The sequence below is a fragment of the Phaenicophaeus curvirostris genome, chromosome 19 (genome assembly GCF_032191515.1).
Source record: "Phaenicophaeus curvirostris isolate KB17595 chromosome 19, BPBGC_Pcur_1.0, whole genome shotgun sequence".
NCBI classification, from domain to species: Eukaryota; Metazoa; Chordata; class Aves; order Cuculiformes; family Cuculidae; genus Phaenicophaeus; species Phaenicophaeus curvirostris.
This window is the reverse complement of record NC_091410.1, coordinates 3,763,720-3,778,798: the sequence shown is the minus strand read 5'-3', so window position 1 is coordinate 3,778,798 and position 15,079 is coordinate 3,763,720. Positions and strand designations below refer to the sequence as shown.

Genomic DNA, 15,079 nt, shown 5'->3' with positions numbered 1-15,079 from the left:
CTCTCCCATCCAAGCAGTCCCACTGAAATCCATGCGATCCATTCACATGGGGGAGGATTACTCACAGGATGGGGGTTTGCAGGCAATGCCTGAAACCAGCACGCGCAGCCCCAGAGGGGACGCCTGAAACATGAGGCATGTTCCTCCCCATCCTCCTGCCCTTTGCCTCTTCTTGTGTAACCCTGGCCTGATTTGCTTATTTTCATGTTAACTCCTGCCTCTCTTCTCTTCCTCAACTCTGCTCCTTCTTTAGGCTATTGCTTAATGTATATTTATTCATTTCCTCTCCCCCAGCGATTCTGAAGCCATCCCCTGGGGCTGCAGCATGTAGACTTTCCCTAAACATCGTTCTCTGCACTCATCACCAGCATCGCTGGTTTAATGTTAAAACAAAGCGCTTAAAACTTTTCCAATCAAAACTGGGTTTGGTAGAAAAAAGCAAGTTTTCCGTACAGACAGGTTTGCAAGCAGCTGGTTCCCAGAGGCAGCTCAAGGTAGGGGTGGACAATAGGGCTTTTAATTAAAAAACCTAAACCAAAAATGTTAGTGGAGGAGGAAAAAAGATGCAAATGTTTTGTGGTTTTTTTTCCCTGCCATGTGAAAAATCATCAGGTTTTGGCAAAGCTCGGTCTCTTCCCATCCAGTGCTGGCAGGGCCGGGGGCAGCGGGAGAAATATGTAGGGATGGGATGCCCTGTGCAGGGGGAAGGGGACATCCCAGTGCAGGGGAGCTCCAGGCATCATCCCAGCTCCACTGCAGCTCCCAGCTGGGGTCTGCTACCCAGTGAAGGTCAGATTGGGGGCTGCTAGTGCAGAGAGTTGGATGGTGATGGGGGGAGCTGGAAGGAAGCTTCTGTCAAACACCAAAACTTGACACCCAGCACAAATGAATGGGGGGTGTGATCTACCATCCCCAAGAGAGGTGGATTTAGGGTGTTGCAGAGCCATGGGGTGCAAGATGAATCAAGAAGACTTGTAGAGGCCAGCACAAATCCTGATGGGAGTGATATGCTCAGGTTGGGTGATTTGGAGGTGTTTGAAAACCAAACTGAGCTTCTGGAGCCCCTGGAGACACACTGGTCCTGACCCGCAGACCAGATTTTGGGCAGTGGGACAGGTTTTCCCCCAGTCCTTTTTCTGGCAAGCAGCTCCTCCAAAGGGCAGAAGGAGAGCAGGATCAGTGCTCCCAAGGGAGGCTTTTGGCTGGCTCTTCCCGAGGATGCTGCACAAGAAAAGGAAAGCTTTCCTGTCTTTCCCTGCCACCACTCAGCAGGGGCAGACCACAGTCTGGCACCGTGCTCGCAGCTCTTAGAAATCAGGGCTGTTAACAAATGTGCAAGGCCATAATCCTTTTGGAAGAGTGATGATAACAAGCCCCGATGCTTTTTCACCCCCTTTTTTTAACAAACAGCTGCGCCGGTAAAGTCCCACTGTGAGAAATGAGATGGTGAATGATTTCAAGTGCAGTATTTACATGCCCTGCCAAACCCTTCACATCTGCCCAGCTCTGTCGACAAGCCTCCATCCATCTGGCCGGCAACAGCAGGTCCTTGAGCCTGCCTGCATCCCACAAGGGCATTTCCTTCCTTCGCCCGCAGTGCCAGCTGCCAGGGATGCTGCTCAGCAGGGAAGGGCTCGAGTAAAAGCACTGAAAAGAGAGTGGTGGGTTATTTTGTAGTGCACGTGAAATGAATTCCCAACATCTCAGAAAGCAAATGCTTCCTGTCTGAGATCTCCTGTGTTGAAAGGCTGATGAAATGCTTGGGTTTTTACCTCTTCCTTACAGTCCCGCTGCTGCTTTAGGAAGCCCAGGGAGGGTTGAAGCTGGCTCGGGTGGGGACAGCGGGTGCTCTAGCTCCCAGAGTTATTCCTGCAGTGCTGCTTTTCCTGTTCTGCTCCTCTTCAAGCCCTGCAAACTCTTACTTGATCACAAGATCTACAGGATGAGGTGGTTGCGGTGTCTATGGGTGGATTTCCTCAAGCAGGGTCTCAGGCACCCCATGGCCCCTCCCTAGAGCGAAGAATACTCATTGTCCTGCTTGAGATCATAGAATCATAGAATAACCAGGTTGGAAGAAACCCACCGGATCATCGAGTCCGTTCCACATCCCCCCTCTCCCGTGCTATCCCCCCTGTGCCCATGCAACAGCCGTGTGCACACCCCCTGCCAAATGCCACCTCTGTTTCAGGTCAGTGCAGTTGCTGGATGGATGCGATGTTTGCCGGAGGTCCAGAACTGGCTGCGGAGAAGGTGGAGCCATGCCGAGAGCTGCTGTCAGCCTACAGCGTTCACCCTGCTCCCTGCTGATGCCACAACGCTGCCTGCACCCGCTCTGCTGTCCCCCTGACCCTCTTGTTGTGTGTTCCCCCCACAGAGTGCGATTGCCATCCTGTGGGAGCCGCTGGCCAGACCTGTAACCAAACCACGGGCCAATGTCCCTGTAAAGACGGCGTCACCGGCATCACGTGCAATCGATGCGCCAAAGGCTACCAGCAGAGCCGGTCTCCCATTGCTCCCTGCATAAGTAGGTGGATCACTTTTTTAATGTCTGTAGATTAGAGATACTAACCTCTATAGACCTGCAGGAGCTGCTGCCCAGCCTGGGTGGCTACTAAACCCACCAAATACGTGCCAGCAGGTGTTAGGGACAGAGCTGCCTGGGTACCCCTGCCAGCCACACTGCCCGCAGCGGGGCATGTTCTCCAAAATTCACCCTGCTCTTCCAAGCAGCTCATCTGCCATGTTGGGGAGGTTGTGTGAGAGCAGTTGCACACCAGTTTACCAGAAACCCTAAGGAAAGCTGTGATTTCGCTTTAGAGAGCTGAGGTGCCCCATGGGCACACTGCTTTGGGGTACTGCATCAGGTATGATCCTAAGGCATGAAGAGATTTTTCTCTCCCAAATCAGGCTGTGCACAGAGCTCAGACCAGAGGAGCTACTGGGTTGGTGGAGCTGCCAGCACAGTAATGTGCTGATAGCACCTGACTTGCTACAGGGGATCTTAGACTCACACAAGGCACACAGAAAAATGCATTGGTGCGCTGTTTGCTTCCTTGGGTTTGTTCTTTAGTTTACCTTCCAAAGATGCTGTCTTCTCCTGCTCTCAAAGCTACAGCAGCAAGCACCACACACAGCACCCAAAGCCTCTTTACTGCAGCTTTTGCTCTGCAAGCATCCACATCCCAACTTGATCCTTGTCAAGCACCCACTGCCCAGGCAAGGCGTGCTTCATCTTCTTTCTGCTGCCTGTTGGGATTGCTCTTGTTGGATTATTCAGTAGCTCATGCACCTTGCAAGAGATGTCTTCACATGCCCTAAGGAAACGAAGCATCAGAATTAAGGTGCCCAGGGCCAGCTGCTCCCATCAAGGTTATCACAGAATCATAGAACGGTTTGGGTTGGAAGGGACCTCAAAGCCCATCCAGTTCCACCCCTGCCATGGGCAGGGACACCTCCCACTGGATCAGGGGCTCCAAGCCCCATCCAACCTGGCCTTGAACCCCTCCAGGGATGGGGCAGCCACCCCTGCTCTGGGCAACCTGGGCCAGTGAAATTCCAAGTTGATTCTTTGCTACTAAAAGGGGAAAAAAGACCCAATGTGTAAAGAAAAGTGAAGGTTGAAAGAATCAAGTCTTTGTTGGGAATGCATAGTCTGCTCCTGCACTGTCCCCTCACAGAATCTGCCTCACAGATTGCCAAATTCTGGGGCAGATACCCTTTATCCACCTTCTCCTGCTGAAGAAAACATGCATTCCAAGGTGGTTTCTGGTCACTTGAGAGTCATTCTTCCCTGTGTTGCAATGGGACAGCAAGAGTTCAAACCAGAGGCTTGTTTCCCCACGATGCTGCAGTCACAGCTCGGGTATGCTTTGCAGCAAGTATGCACAAAGGTTTATCATTAATCATTCCCCAGGGCTATGGTAAATCGGAGGATAGATTGTTCCTTGCATCACCTCCCTTGGGATTCTTTGCACTAAATAAAGACAGACACAGAATTTCCACACGATCCAAGCAGGCACTGGGAGCCTGTGCTCAAGGCTGTCCGCTGGCGTGAGCCCTGGCCCTGCAAGCCAGACACTGTTTGGGCACCCAGGAGAGCTGTGTCCCAGCAAAACATCCTTTCTAAGGGGCCACAGCTCTTGGTGGAGAACATAGCTGGGAAAAAAACCCTTGCTGGTAGACATGGTTGGGAAGGGGTCAAGGGTCTTTGGGATCTGGACTAATACCTCCTTCTTTTATTCCCTTTCTTGTCCTGTCTGCTTCCTGCTGTCCTGCACAGAGATCCCCGCTGCTCCCCCAACCACCACTGCCAGCAGCACGGAGGAGCCTGCAGGTACGTTGTCTCTTCTTTTAAAGCATCTTGGTGCTAAAGGTCTTCTGAGCAGTCATTTGCCTGAGCTGAAACAGCATTGAATTATATGTACGTAAATTCTGTTGCTTGCATTGGAACAGGTGGTTTCCTCCTATGCCCCAAATGTCTGAGTGTTTGAAACTAGCGCGCCGCACCCCAAGAGGTGGGTGTTTCTAGGAGCACATGGGAGTAGACGGACTTGATGATCTTAGGGGTCTTTTGCAACCTTACTGGTTCTATAATTCTATGATGTAGAAAGGTTTTCCCAGAGATGCCAAATCTATAAGCAGACAAGGGTTCCCAATGTGGGAACAATGTTTGATGGAAAAGAGGTAAGAACTCAAAAGCATCACTGATTATTGAAGCTCACCTGTTACTTTCCAAAGAGAGTAAGAGAACAGTCCTACCAAGTTTTCCTGGTGGAGAATGATTGGAAAACCAAAAATCCTCCAAAAAAGAACAAAAAAAGCCTAAGCGTTGCTTGCTGCTTCATATGAGTATTTCCTTTATTGGCCTAGTTCCTTGTATTCTGGTGCTAGGAAACCTTAGGTGCTGGTGTGACCTGTGAGTTATAGTGACGTGTCTCGTGTCTGGCTTTGCGGACCCTGGGGTGGGACATGGCTGTGGTTGGTGGCATCGTTGGGGCCAATCATGCTCAGAGGTGTCTCAAGGCCAGTGACTGTAAGATCAGGGTCAACATGTTAGCTCAGAGCAGGAGGTCCTGCAGCTGCAGATCCTGCAGGAAGAGGTCCCGCAGTACCGGCTGCAGCCTGGGGACAGCAGCTCAGCCCTGATGGATTTGGGTCACCATATTTATGCAAGCTGCAGTCATCCTGAGGAAGCTTGGGCACATCAGGGTGTGTACACCCTCTCATTTCTCCTCCCCTTGTCCCTGACCCATGCAACCCTACCCAGGGCTCACCGCATCCCTTCATATGCTCCATCACCAACACTGCGCCAACCTCCCCTCATGATTTACACCCTAAGAGATGCCAATACCTGCCCCCACAATGTCACCAAAGCACTTTCCTGTCTCCAGTATCCCTGGGGTTTGACGAGTCTGAGCAGGGGGTGACAGCAGGGGCCAGAGGGAATGGGTAACTTATCCCATCCTGCTGCCTGCAGGTTCCTGGGGTATTTGAGCATCACCACGACTGTGAAGGACATGGGGTATCTCCTCACCAGGATCCATCTATTCCTTCCCCCATAGCCTCCCAAACCTGTTATGTTCTCAGCCTGCAGCATGGATGGCAGAGCAGACCTCTCATACCAAAGCCGGTGACACCGGCTTTGTCACAGGCTCTGCCAACTAATGTGGGTATTTGGCAGCCAAGGAGATGCAGAGCTGGGGGGAAGCCCTGTGTGTGGAGCTACAGCATCTTTGTGCTGGGGTCTCCTTGCACCATTGCTGCCCCTGGGAGCAGAAGCTGTCCCAGCACTCACACTGGGCTCCTCCCAGCCAGAACCTCATTCTGTCTGGGTGAGCTTGGCAGCATGGGGTAGGCTGGTGTAACAGAGAGTGCAGGAGCCTGGGCAGTCCTGTCCTTTCCACCCATTCCCAGCATCAGACAGGCTGTCTGACCCTGCCAGGGACTCTGTTCTTGGTGGAAGCCTTCCCACAGGGACACCCATGCCACCCTGCATCTGCCTGGCCTGGCACACTCTACTGACCCACTAAGGATCATTAGGGGCATAGAAGAGATGCTGGATCTTCTGAGTCACCCTGGAGTGTCTGTGGTCCTTAGTGGACTCTCCTTTCCTTGGGCTCTCTCCTGCCCCGGGCCAGAGCGTGTTCCACCTAGTACAGACACATCAGCCCTCTCCTGAGGCAGGACTGGCTGGTGCTGTTCCTCCCCTGCTTGAGGTCAGGTTGCAGGGCACGGGGTGCACTTCAGAGTGAGCAAACAATCACTCTGTCCTATCACTGTGGTGGGACGCATCCCTCAAGTTGGCTTTGTGTGCAGTTTGCCCTGCTAAGCTGCCTACCAGCCTTGGAGCTGGTGGTAAGAGGTGGCACTTGAGCAGTGCCCTCGAGTTTGAACTCACCAGAGGGATCCATCAATGCTATTTTGCTGCTTTTCAGACCTCATTTATCTGGTCATGTTCCTGTTCATGAGTCCAAAAGGGCTTTTCTGAGGTACAGTCTTTATTATTCAGAGTATTTCCCCTGCTGGTCCACATGTCCTCTTGCATCTTCCCAGAGCACGACCATGACAGGGGCTGGATGCAGGCAAGGGCTGGGAGGAATTTATCCGCTTCCATCAGCCAACATCCCGGCTGAAAGAGCTGCTGGAGCCCCAGCTCTGCTGCCCCACAATTCACAGGTGAGGACTGGTTTGGGGGTGGCACACACCCCACCTATGTTTGCCACGTGGATACCAATACGGCCGAGGAAAGAGCTCATTCCTGTGAACTCCCTGCACTGTCCTGGGCAAATGCCAACTGGGGCAGCTGCATTCAGCCATCCCAAATTCCACGTGCCACCTCAATTGGCCACAGCCCTGTCAGCGCCTGCCCTGAGCTGATGTGCTGTGGCAGTGTGACCTGCGGCTGCACCAGGCTGCGAGTCACGGCCCCCAGCTCGGCACCGGTGACTGTGCGCAGGGGGCTGGGGCCAGTGCTGGGCTATTTGCCCCCGTGATCCCTCAGCTGGCCAGAGAGCAGGACCAGGGTGGGCAAGGCAAAAGCACAGAGCCTGCAGCGATCGGACCCTTGAGCAGGACAAGGAAGAGCAGGTCTCTGTGCAGATAGGGAGAGGCCAATGCTCCCTGTCACTCGCTTATCTGCCTGGGTGAGTGAGTCCATGGGGATGGCTGTGGGGTCAGGACATGACCCATACCTTTGACCAAGACTTTGGGTAGGTGTCTGAAACACCTTCCAGCCTTGCTACAAAGGGGCCATCTCTCCCTGGTGCTGCTGGTAGGGATGCAGCCTCCAGTCCTGAGCCCCCAGAGCCCAGCACAGCAAACGGCCCCACTGGGAAGGGAGCAAGCCCCATCACTGACTGCATCCTCATCCCGGAGAGAAGGGTTATTCAGGGGTCTGCCCAAGCCCAGTTAGGTTTGCATAAAACCTGTAACTGAGAACATCTCATCAGGGTTAGAGACATGCCTTCAGCAAAGTGACCCCTTGCTGGAGGCTGGGAGAGGGTTGTCTGCAGGCTTGGAGCAAGTCAGCCATTCTTACAGCCTGCGAGCTATGAGAAATGACTCCACAGCGTCTCTTGGATTCCTGTGTCACAGGAGGGCTGGATCTCTCTGCTTCAGCCTGGAGGGGCATCTAGGGACCAATCCATTTTGCCATGAGCCACTCGCGCTCCCTCCCCACAAAAGCCCAGCGGAGGCTGTGCCGAGCTCAGCAACCCAATGGGCCCAGTGGGTGATCATAATTCTTCTCAAAGTGATTTTTATTGGACTTCTAAAGCACCATCTTGTTCAAGGAGCTTGAACCCTCACTATTTCATCCCTTCCCCTTGGTGGGGAGCATCAGGCGGTCCTGGGGCTCAGCATCACTCGGCCCCAACAGCCACCCTGAAGCATCCCACAGAAATCTGTGGAGTTTTCTTGCCAAACCCTTAAATCAGTGTGTCTGTGAGCCAGAGCTCCCGTGGCATGGGAGCAAGAGGGTTATGGAGAATTAGTGGGAGGCTTTGGGTGCAGCCAGTTCTGGGAGAGATGCTGCTTTATTCCCTTTGCTCTAGCTACACAGGGCAGAAAGTGCCTTCCTCGCCAAGAGCCCAGTTAGCATCACTGCTGCTCTGAGCTGATGAGGGATTCATTTCAAAAGAGCCCAGGCCAAAGCTGGCCCTGGTACAAGGGGTAGAACAATGCCGACTTTGGTGTGTGGGGTTCTGCCTGGCTGCTGTTTGCTCTCAAAGGTCCAAATCAATCTGAGGAAATGATCTAAAACTGAACTGTTTAGATGAAATGCATTCATGGTCTCCATTGCTGGGAGGTTGGAGGAGGAGGAGGAGGTGCTTCTCATTTTCATGGCCAGGCAAGGAAAGCTCTTGCTACAACCTCATCCTTCTCTGGTCCCGTCCAGAGATACAGAAGGGGACACAGTCAAAATACAAAATACAATTCAGCGAGGGGAAAAGGTTTACAAACCTGCCAGTCAGTCATTGCCTTATCTGAATTGAATCCAGACTGGCTTGGAAATTATTATCTTAGGTAGATGATTTCAGCTTGTGGGCTTAAACAAAACCAGGTGATTGGACTGATGTGACTTAGCATGGTTTTCCCCTGGAAATTGGCCTCCACAGTTGCAAAACCAGATCTGGACTTTCCAAAAGACATTTCATAGAATCACAGAAGGATTTGGGTTAGAAGGGACCTCGAAGCCCACCCAGTTCCAACCTCCTGCCGTAGGCAGGGACACCTCCCACTGGATCAGGGGCTCCAAGCCCCATCCGACCTGGCCTTGAACACTTCCAGGGATGGGGCAGCCACCACTGCGCTGGGCAACCAGGGCCAGGGCCTCCCCACCCTCACAGCAAAATATTTCTCCCTCTTTCACCTCAAAACCGTTCCCCTCATCCTAACCCCGCACTCCCTGATCAAGAGCCCTTCTCCAGCCCATTTCTGCTCAACGTGTTGCCTAGGCCCCTTTGTTCCTAGATGGTGAGCAAGAGTCTAGATGTAAGCACAGAAAAGGGAAAAAAAAACCCCACTCTTAATGATCCACGGGCTCGCTCAGATGCATACGGACTTGAAGCAGCTTGGCTTTCCCAGAGCTCACAGGCAACCCAGCACAGAGGTGGATGCATGCCACGGTATGCGAGGATGATTAATACCTTCCGGAAGCAGCTTGGAGAAGGGAGATGGGCAGTCAGGTTTCTGCTCTGGAACAATCTGGAATGGTCTCAAGGACAAAGGAAAAAAAAAGTCAAAAAAAACCCCCAAAACAGTCCCCTGGGCTGTCTGAGCCTTTCAAGGCTGTTCCTGCTTCTGTGTCTCACTTGGAAAAAGCACATGCAAAGGTTATGGCTTCAGTCCGGGAAAATAGAAAGTTTGTAGGAAATAGTAGAAAACATTCACTTGAAAACATTCATTCTTGGGGGGGGAGAGCTCTGCATCTCCCATCACAGTGCAGAGCCCCCAGCATCACGCCAGGCACCATTGGGAACACCTTGGATGAGCCACCATCCCCACATCACCCACACCTTCCCCCTGCATCACATGTGTCCCCACGCACACACCCCCTCCACAAACATCCCCCCGCAAGTCCCAGGGTGCTTCCCGGCCCCTCCACCACCCCACATCCATGTCTCAGCTTTGGGAAGCCCCTCTGATTTCTTCCCATCCCATGGCAGAGCTGGAAGCTATGCATCCTTCTGAGTTGTGGCTGGGTTTTCACTGCTTACAGGCTTGGGCTTTGGGGTGTAATTCCCAGATTTTAGCCAGAAGCTTACACCAAGAGCCAGGAATGGGGAAAAGCGGCCCCTCTGATGAGTTGGTGCTCCTGTCTCAGCATCATTTGCTGGCAGTCAGAGTAGCCCTGCTCTGAAAAAGGTTTCTCTTTTTTCTGAAGGTCAAAGGCTTTAATTTTTTTCTTGTCCATAACTAGACGAAGCAGGGCACAGCAAGGCCAGCCTCAGAGAGTCCCCTGTGCCCAGGAATGCGGGCAGTGCAGCAGGAACAGGGCTCTGCATCCCACAGCAGAAGGACAAAATCCAGATTCCAGCCATGGGCTCACAGCTGTCCTTGTAGATGGACATGGAAGAAGACATGGGAGGACATGGACGTGGGTGTCTTCAGTTCTACTCACCCCAGCACAACCTCACCACATACCTTTCAAAGAGGAGTTAAATCACTTGCTCCCATCATGGGTATGGGGTTGTGCTTGTACTTCACGGCTCAGGTAGCTGGGAGCCTCCTTATTTCCAGCCTCCCAGTCAGCCTGTGCTCAAACATCCCTGTGGGACCATGGTCGATTTGGCTCAGTGTCTTCACTTCCAAGAAGAGGCTGTGGACCACTGTCCCTCCTGCTCATGGCCACATAAACACTGTGATCATCACTGCAGCAACAGCTTCAAGGGAAAAGTGACATTAGGAAAGGATTAAATGTACCATAGCTCCTTTTAATGAGCTGCAGCAGCTGGAAACAAGGAGTCAACACCATGTGAGCTGCCAGCTGCCTCTACAACATCTGTGAGGGGTGCGAGGCTTGCTCGGAAAAATGACAGATTGGGGACAGGCCACTGGCATTTTGGCCAGTCAGGACAGGATGAAGGGCCGAAGAACAGCTCCCCAGCCCCTTCCCAGTTACTTATCCAAACCTCTGGACCTGCTTCTTCCCTGGATGATGTCAGTGGCAAATCCCTCCCTGCTGTTGTAGCCACAGGGGAAATGCGATGGGTGGCATTGGTTTGGCCAGAGAGGACCTGGCTTTTCACTCTGTGCTTGGGGATGTGAGCACGGTGCTTGGGTGGGATCTCAGGGGGCTGGAGGGAGCACATCCCACACCACCCTGGAGTTCACACCTTCCCATCTTCCCAGAGCACTGAGCAAGCAGGGAGGGAAGGGAGCAGCTCTGTGCCTGGGTTGTACGACAGTTATTGTTGTGTTCGGGTGGTGGCACTTGCCCACAGTGTCTTGCCAAGGTGGACTTGGAGGCTGTGCTAGGGGAGACGTCCCCTGAAACTCCATCTTCCCCACCCTCCTATGGGGTGATGGTTGGGTTGGAGTCTCCCCCATCGATGGCCTCAAAGCAACCCTGCCAACATGCATTGAAGATTGCAGACCTCGCAAATCTCAGACAAGAAACCCCAAGCCCAGTGACCCCAGCAGGTCCAGGTTGGGCTGCCTGGCTGGTTACAAGCCTCCACAGCCACCCAAGCTCCTCCAGCCTCCTGCCAGCCACTGCAGTGTTCCCAGGGCACTGCACCTCCCCAGACACCCTGCTCAGAGGACGCTGGGATGCTCAGAGGGAGCACAGGCTCCTGGGGGTGGCTGCTTCTTGGGCTGATCTCCTTTTAGCATAGGCAAACTAAAAGAAATACAACAAATCCCCTAAGTTATGGAGCACCTCACGAATGTAATGAGAAAGGGTCTATTATGGCCTCAAGCTCCATCAGGGGAGGTTTAGGCTGGACATTAGGAAAAAATTTTTCACAGAAAGGGTCATTGGGCACTGGCAGAGGCTGCCCAGAGAGGTGGTTAATTCACCTTCCCTGGAGGTGTTTAAGGCACGGGTGGACGAGGTGCTAAGGGACATGGTTAAGCGTTTGATAGGAATGGTTGGACTCGATGATCCGGTGGGTCTCTTCCAACCTGGTTATTCTATGATTCTGATTCTATGATTCTATTGAAGGAAGTAAGAGAGAGTTTAGCTTTTGCCAATGGATTTGTATTGAAAGGGAAAAACCTTAGGAGGTGTCTGACACCAAACCAGATTTCTCTCAAGACCAACAACAGAAATCATAGAATGGTTCAGAAGGGACCCAAAAGACCATCTGGTTCCACCTCCTGCCATTGGTTTAGGTCTTAATGGCAATTGCAAGAAAGGTGTCAGCTGGCCTTAGGTTTTTCTCACTTTTGAAGTAGCAACATGGCTTGGTCATCACTTGACTCTGGTGTTCAGTGAAAAGGAGTGTGTGAGTGTTTTTGCAAACCTGGGTTAGTGCTCGCACATCTGGAGGGAATCAGCAGCACAAGGGAATGCCTGGAGCCAGGCACAGGGCTTGGTAGTGCTCACCTCCTGCCCGAAGGGCTCCTGGCTGTTCAGGGTGTGGACACAGCCCGTGCCTGCTGTGTCTTGGTGAGGATGCTCCCAGAACCAGGGAAGGGGCATGGACAGGGGGAACTTTGCACCGGTGGAGAGAAAAATCATAGCTAGCTGCTCCGAGGAAGCGTTAACAGTGAGCCTGAGCTCTGTAGACTGCTGGGAGCATCCCACAGGCTGGGAATGAAGGTCTGCACAGCTGCCTGTGGAGGCAAAATTCTCACTTCAGTCACCCTAGCGTAAATTGGGGCTCAGTCTAGGGGTCTCCAGCTTTGTAACCATCCAAAGGAGCAATTCATTCAGCCCTGCATGGGTATTCTCTCACTTGTCTCAGGCTGTAAGCAAGGTGATGGATTGACTGTGTGATTGATTGACTGATTGATTGGCCACAGCACCCCCTCCCTCCTGAAAAGAGGTTTCTCATGGTGATCCACAGTGAATGGCTATGAGCACAATAGAGGTGAGGGCCTTCCAGGGACAAAACTTCTGATCACTTCAAAATGTTTCAGGAAGTCTGTGAAAACATAAAAACCCAAATTAAAACAATAAAACACCACAAAAAATCTACTGAAATGCAGATAACCTTCACAAACAACTGCACCAGGGCTTTCTGCATCCCAACACCCCTCCGTTCCTTCATCCCCTCGTTGCTGTTTCCCTCAATACACACATCCTTATTTCCCTCCATCCTGACACTCTACCCCTCCAACCCCCCATCCCTCTGCCCTCTCATCCCATTTTCCCTCTGTCCCCACAACCCTATTTCTGTCCGTCCCCACATCCTATATCCCCACATCCCTCCATCCCCTCATCCCTCCATTCCTCCATCCCCTCATCCCTCCATTCCTCCATCCCCTCATCCCTCCATTCCTCCATCCCCATATCCTCCATCCTTTTTTCCCTCCACCCCCACATCCCTCCATTCCCCCATCCTCACATTCCCAGCTATAGGATGTTGTCACTTTTGGGATCTCCTTCTGACACCAGCACAACCTTGGTGTCCGCAAGCCCTGGGCACCACAGCCAAGCCACGAGCTTCTGCACACAGACGCAAAACCCCAGCATCACTGCCAAACTCATTAAAAAATACAAATACTGATGATTTTGAAGTGAAATTAACTGATTCCCTCTCCTTCCCAGGACATTTCAAGATACTGCTCCCCCTTGTCCCCAGCACCAGCTCTCTGGCAAGCGGAAAGTCTGATTTGCCCCTGTCACATCCTGACGCTGCATCCCGCATGGTGCAGCTCAGCCAGGGAGTTTCTGTCAGGCTGGGGATTTATAGGGTGCCCAATGCTCCCGAGGACAGCCGGGTTCCTGGGAATGGGTTTAATCATTCTGGCTGTGGTGCTCGGGTACCGCTGCGACCCCGGGGTGCTGGGAGAGGCAGCCCTGGACACTGTCAGCACTTGGAGGCCAGGGACGCGATGTGCTGGGAGGGGACAAAGTGCTGTTGGGGTTCCCATCCCACATCCCCCTTGGTTTGCTGTGGTGGCAGGAGGCTGGAAATGTGCTGCCATCCTGGGTGTCCCTGGCAGAGGTGCGAGGAGGGGGCAGAGGCAGGGGTGGATGCATCGTAAATCTCCCATGGGTTGGGTTTTTCAGTGCTTTAGGCACGGCTCAGCTGTCCCCACGGTGTCACCAGGGCTGTAGCCTGTGTCTGGCACAGCTCAGCTGTCCCCACGGTGTCACCAGGGCTGTCTCTTGCCTTCTCATTCCCTTTATACCCAGGAAAGAAATTGGGATGCTCACGGGTGCTTTCCTTAAACGCTAAAAATCACTCCATCTCCTTCTCTGCCCCCCAAACCCTGCACTAGAGAGGCAGGAGCCCCTCGCCGGCTGGCTAGGGGCTCGGGGTGCCTCTGAGGGTCCCGAGGTGTCACCCCCCGGTTCCCGGGATGCTGCCGAGGAGGGACGGGAGCTGCGGGATCCCGGGAGCCGCCCGGCCCCGGCTTTCCTCCCCCCAAGCTCCAGGCGAGAGGCTTTAATCTAATTATATGCTTTATTTGCGCCAATTTGTTTTTCAATCAATCTTGCGCAGGCAGAAGAAAGGAGGCTGCTGTGGGCTCGTTTGCACCTCCTTGTTCCTAGGGAGAGGTTAATAGCAGTTTTCCTTGCTGGAGATGCCTGCGGGGCTGCAAACCCGGCCCTCCCCCTTGGCAGGGACCATCCTGCTCCCCGCAGACCCTGCCACCAGCTCCCAGGCAGGCACGGAGCAGCCCGAGGAGCTTTGGAAGATGCTGGCTTGTGAGGAGCCTTTGCTGGGCCGGGAAGGGGTGCAGGCAATGATGCAGGCAGGGATGCTGGATAGTCCTGCCAGGTGGTCCCAGGGATCATAGAATCATAGAATAACCAGGTTGGAAGAGACCCACCGGATCATCGAGTCCAACCATTCCTATCAAACACTAAACCATGTCCCTCAGCACCTCGTCCACCTGTGCCTTAAACACCTCCAGGGAAGGTGACTCAACCCCCTCCCTGGGCAGCCTCTGCCAGTGCCCAATGACCCTTTCCGTGAAAAGTTTTTTCCTAATGTCCAGCCTAAACCTCCCCTGGAGGAGCTTGAGGCCATTTGCTCTTGCCCTGTCCCCTGTCACTGGGGAGAAGAGCCCAGCTCCCTCCTCTCCACAATCTCCTTTCAGGTAGTTGTAGAGAGCAATGAGGTCTCCCCTCAGCCTCCTCTTCTCCAGGCTAAACCAGGATGTTCTGAGACCAGGGATTGCTGGGTCTCTCCCACGGAAAAAGAGTTCGTCATCTATTGCCAATAGTTTCTATAGGGTCCCAGGGAATGGACAGGGTCTGCTGAGCACCAAAGAATAAAGGGTGACAATAACTCGCTGCACATTTCCTGCCCAGAAGGGGCTGGCACAGCTCCCTGCTCAGGTGAGGCAGGGCTGGCCTCAGTGCCCCATGCCATGTTGGTGTAAAGCACTCCTGAGGCACCTTTGGAGACCAGGAGATGCTCCAGGGCCTGAGCAGACCCCTCTGCTTTCCACACACAGA

General features: G+C 53.2%; 1 protein-coding gene across 1 annotated transcript in view; it reads left to right on the top strand.

The window, feature by feature from the left end:
• The window catches only part of NTN1 (netrin 1), a 115,958-nt gene that overhangs the window by 77,681 nt on the left and 23,198 nt on the right, over window positions 1-15,079 (top strand). Inside the window, exons 3-4 of the mRNA XM_069872333.1 lie at window positions 2,375-2,524; window positions 4,280-4,333. Of these exons, the coding sequence (XP_069728434.1) occupies window positions 2,375-2,524; window positions 4,280-4,333 (204 nt within the window). The remainder of the gene's footprint in view (window positions 1-2,374; window positions 2,525-4,279; window positions 4,334-15,079) is intronic.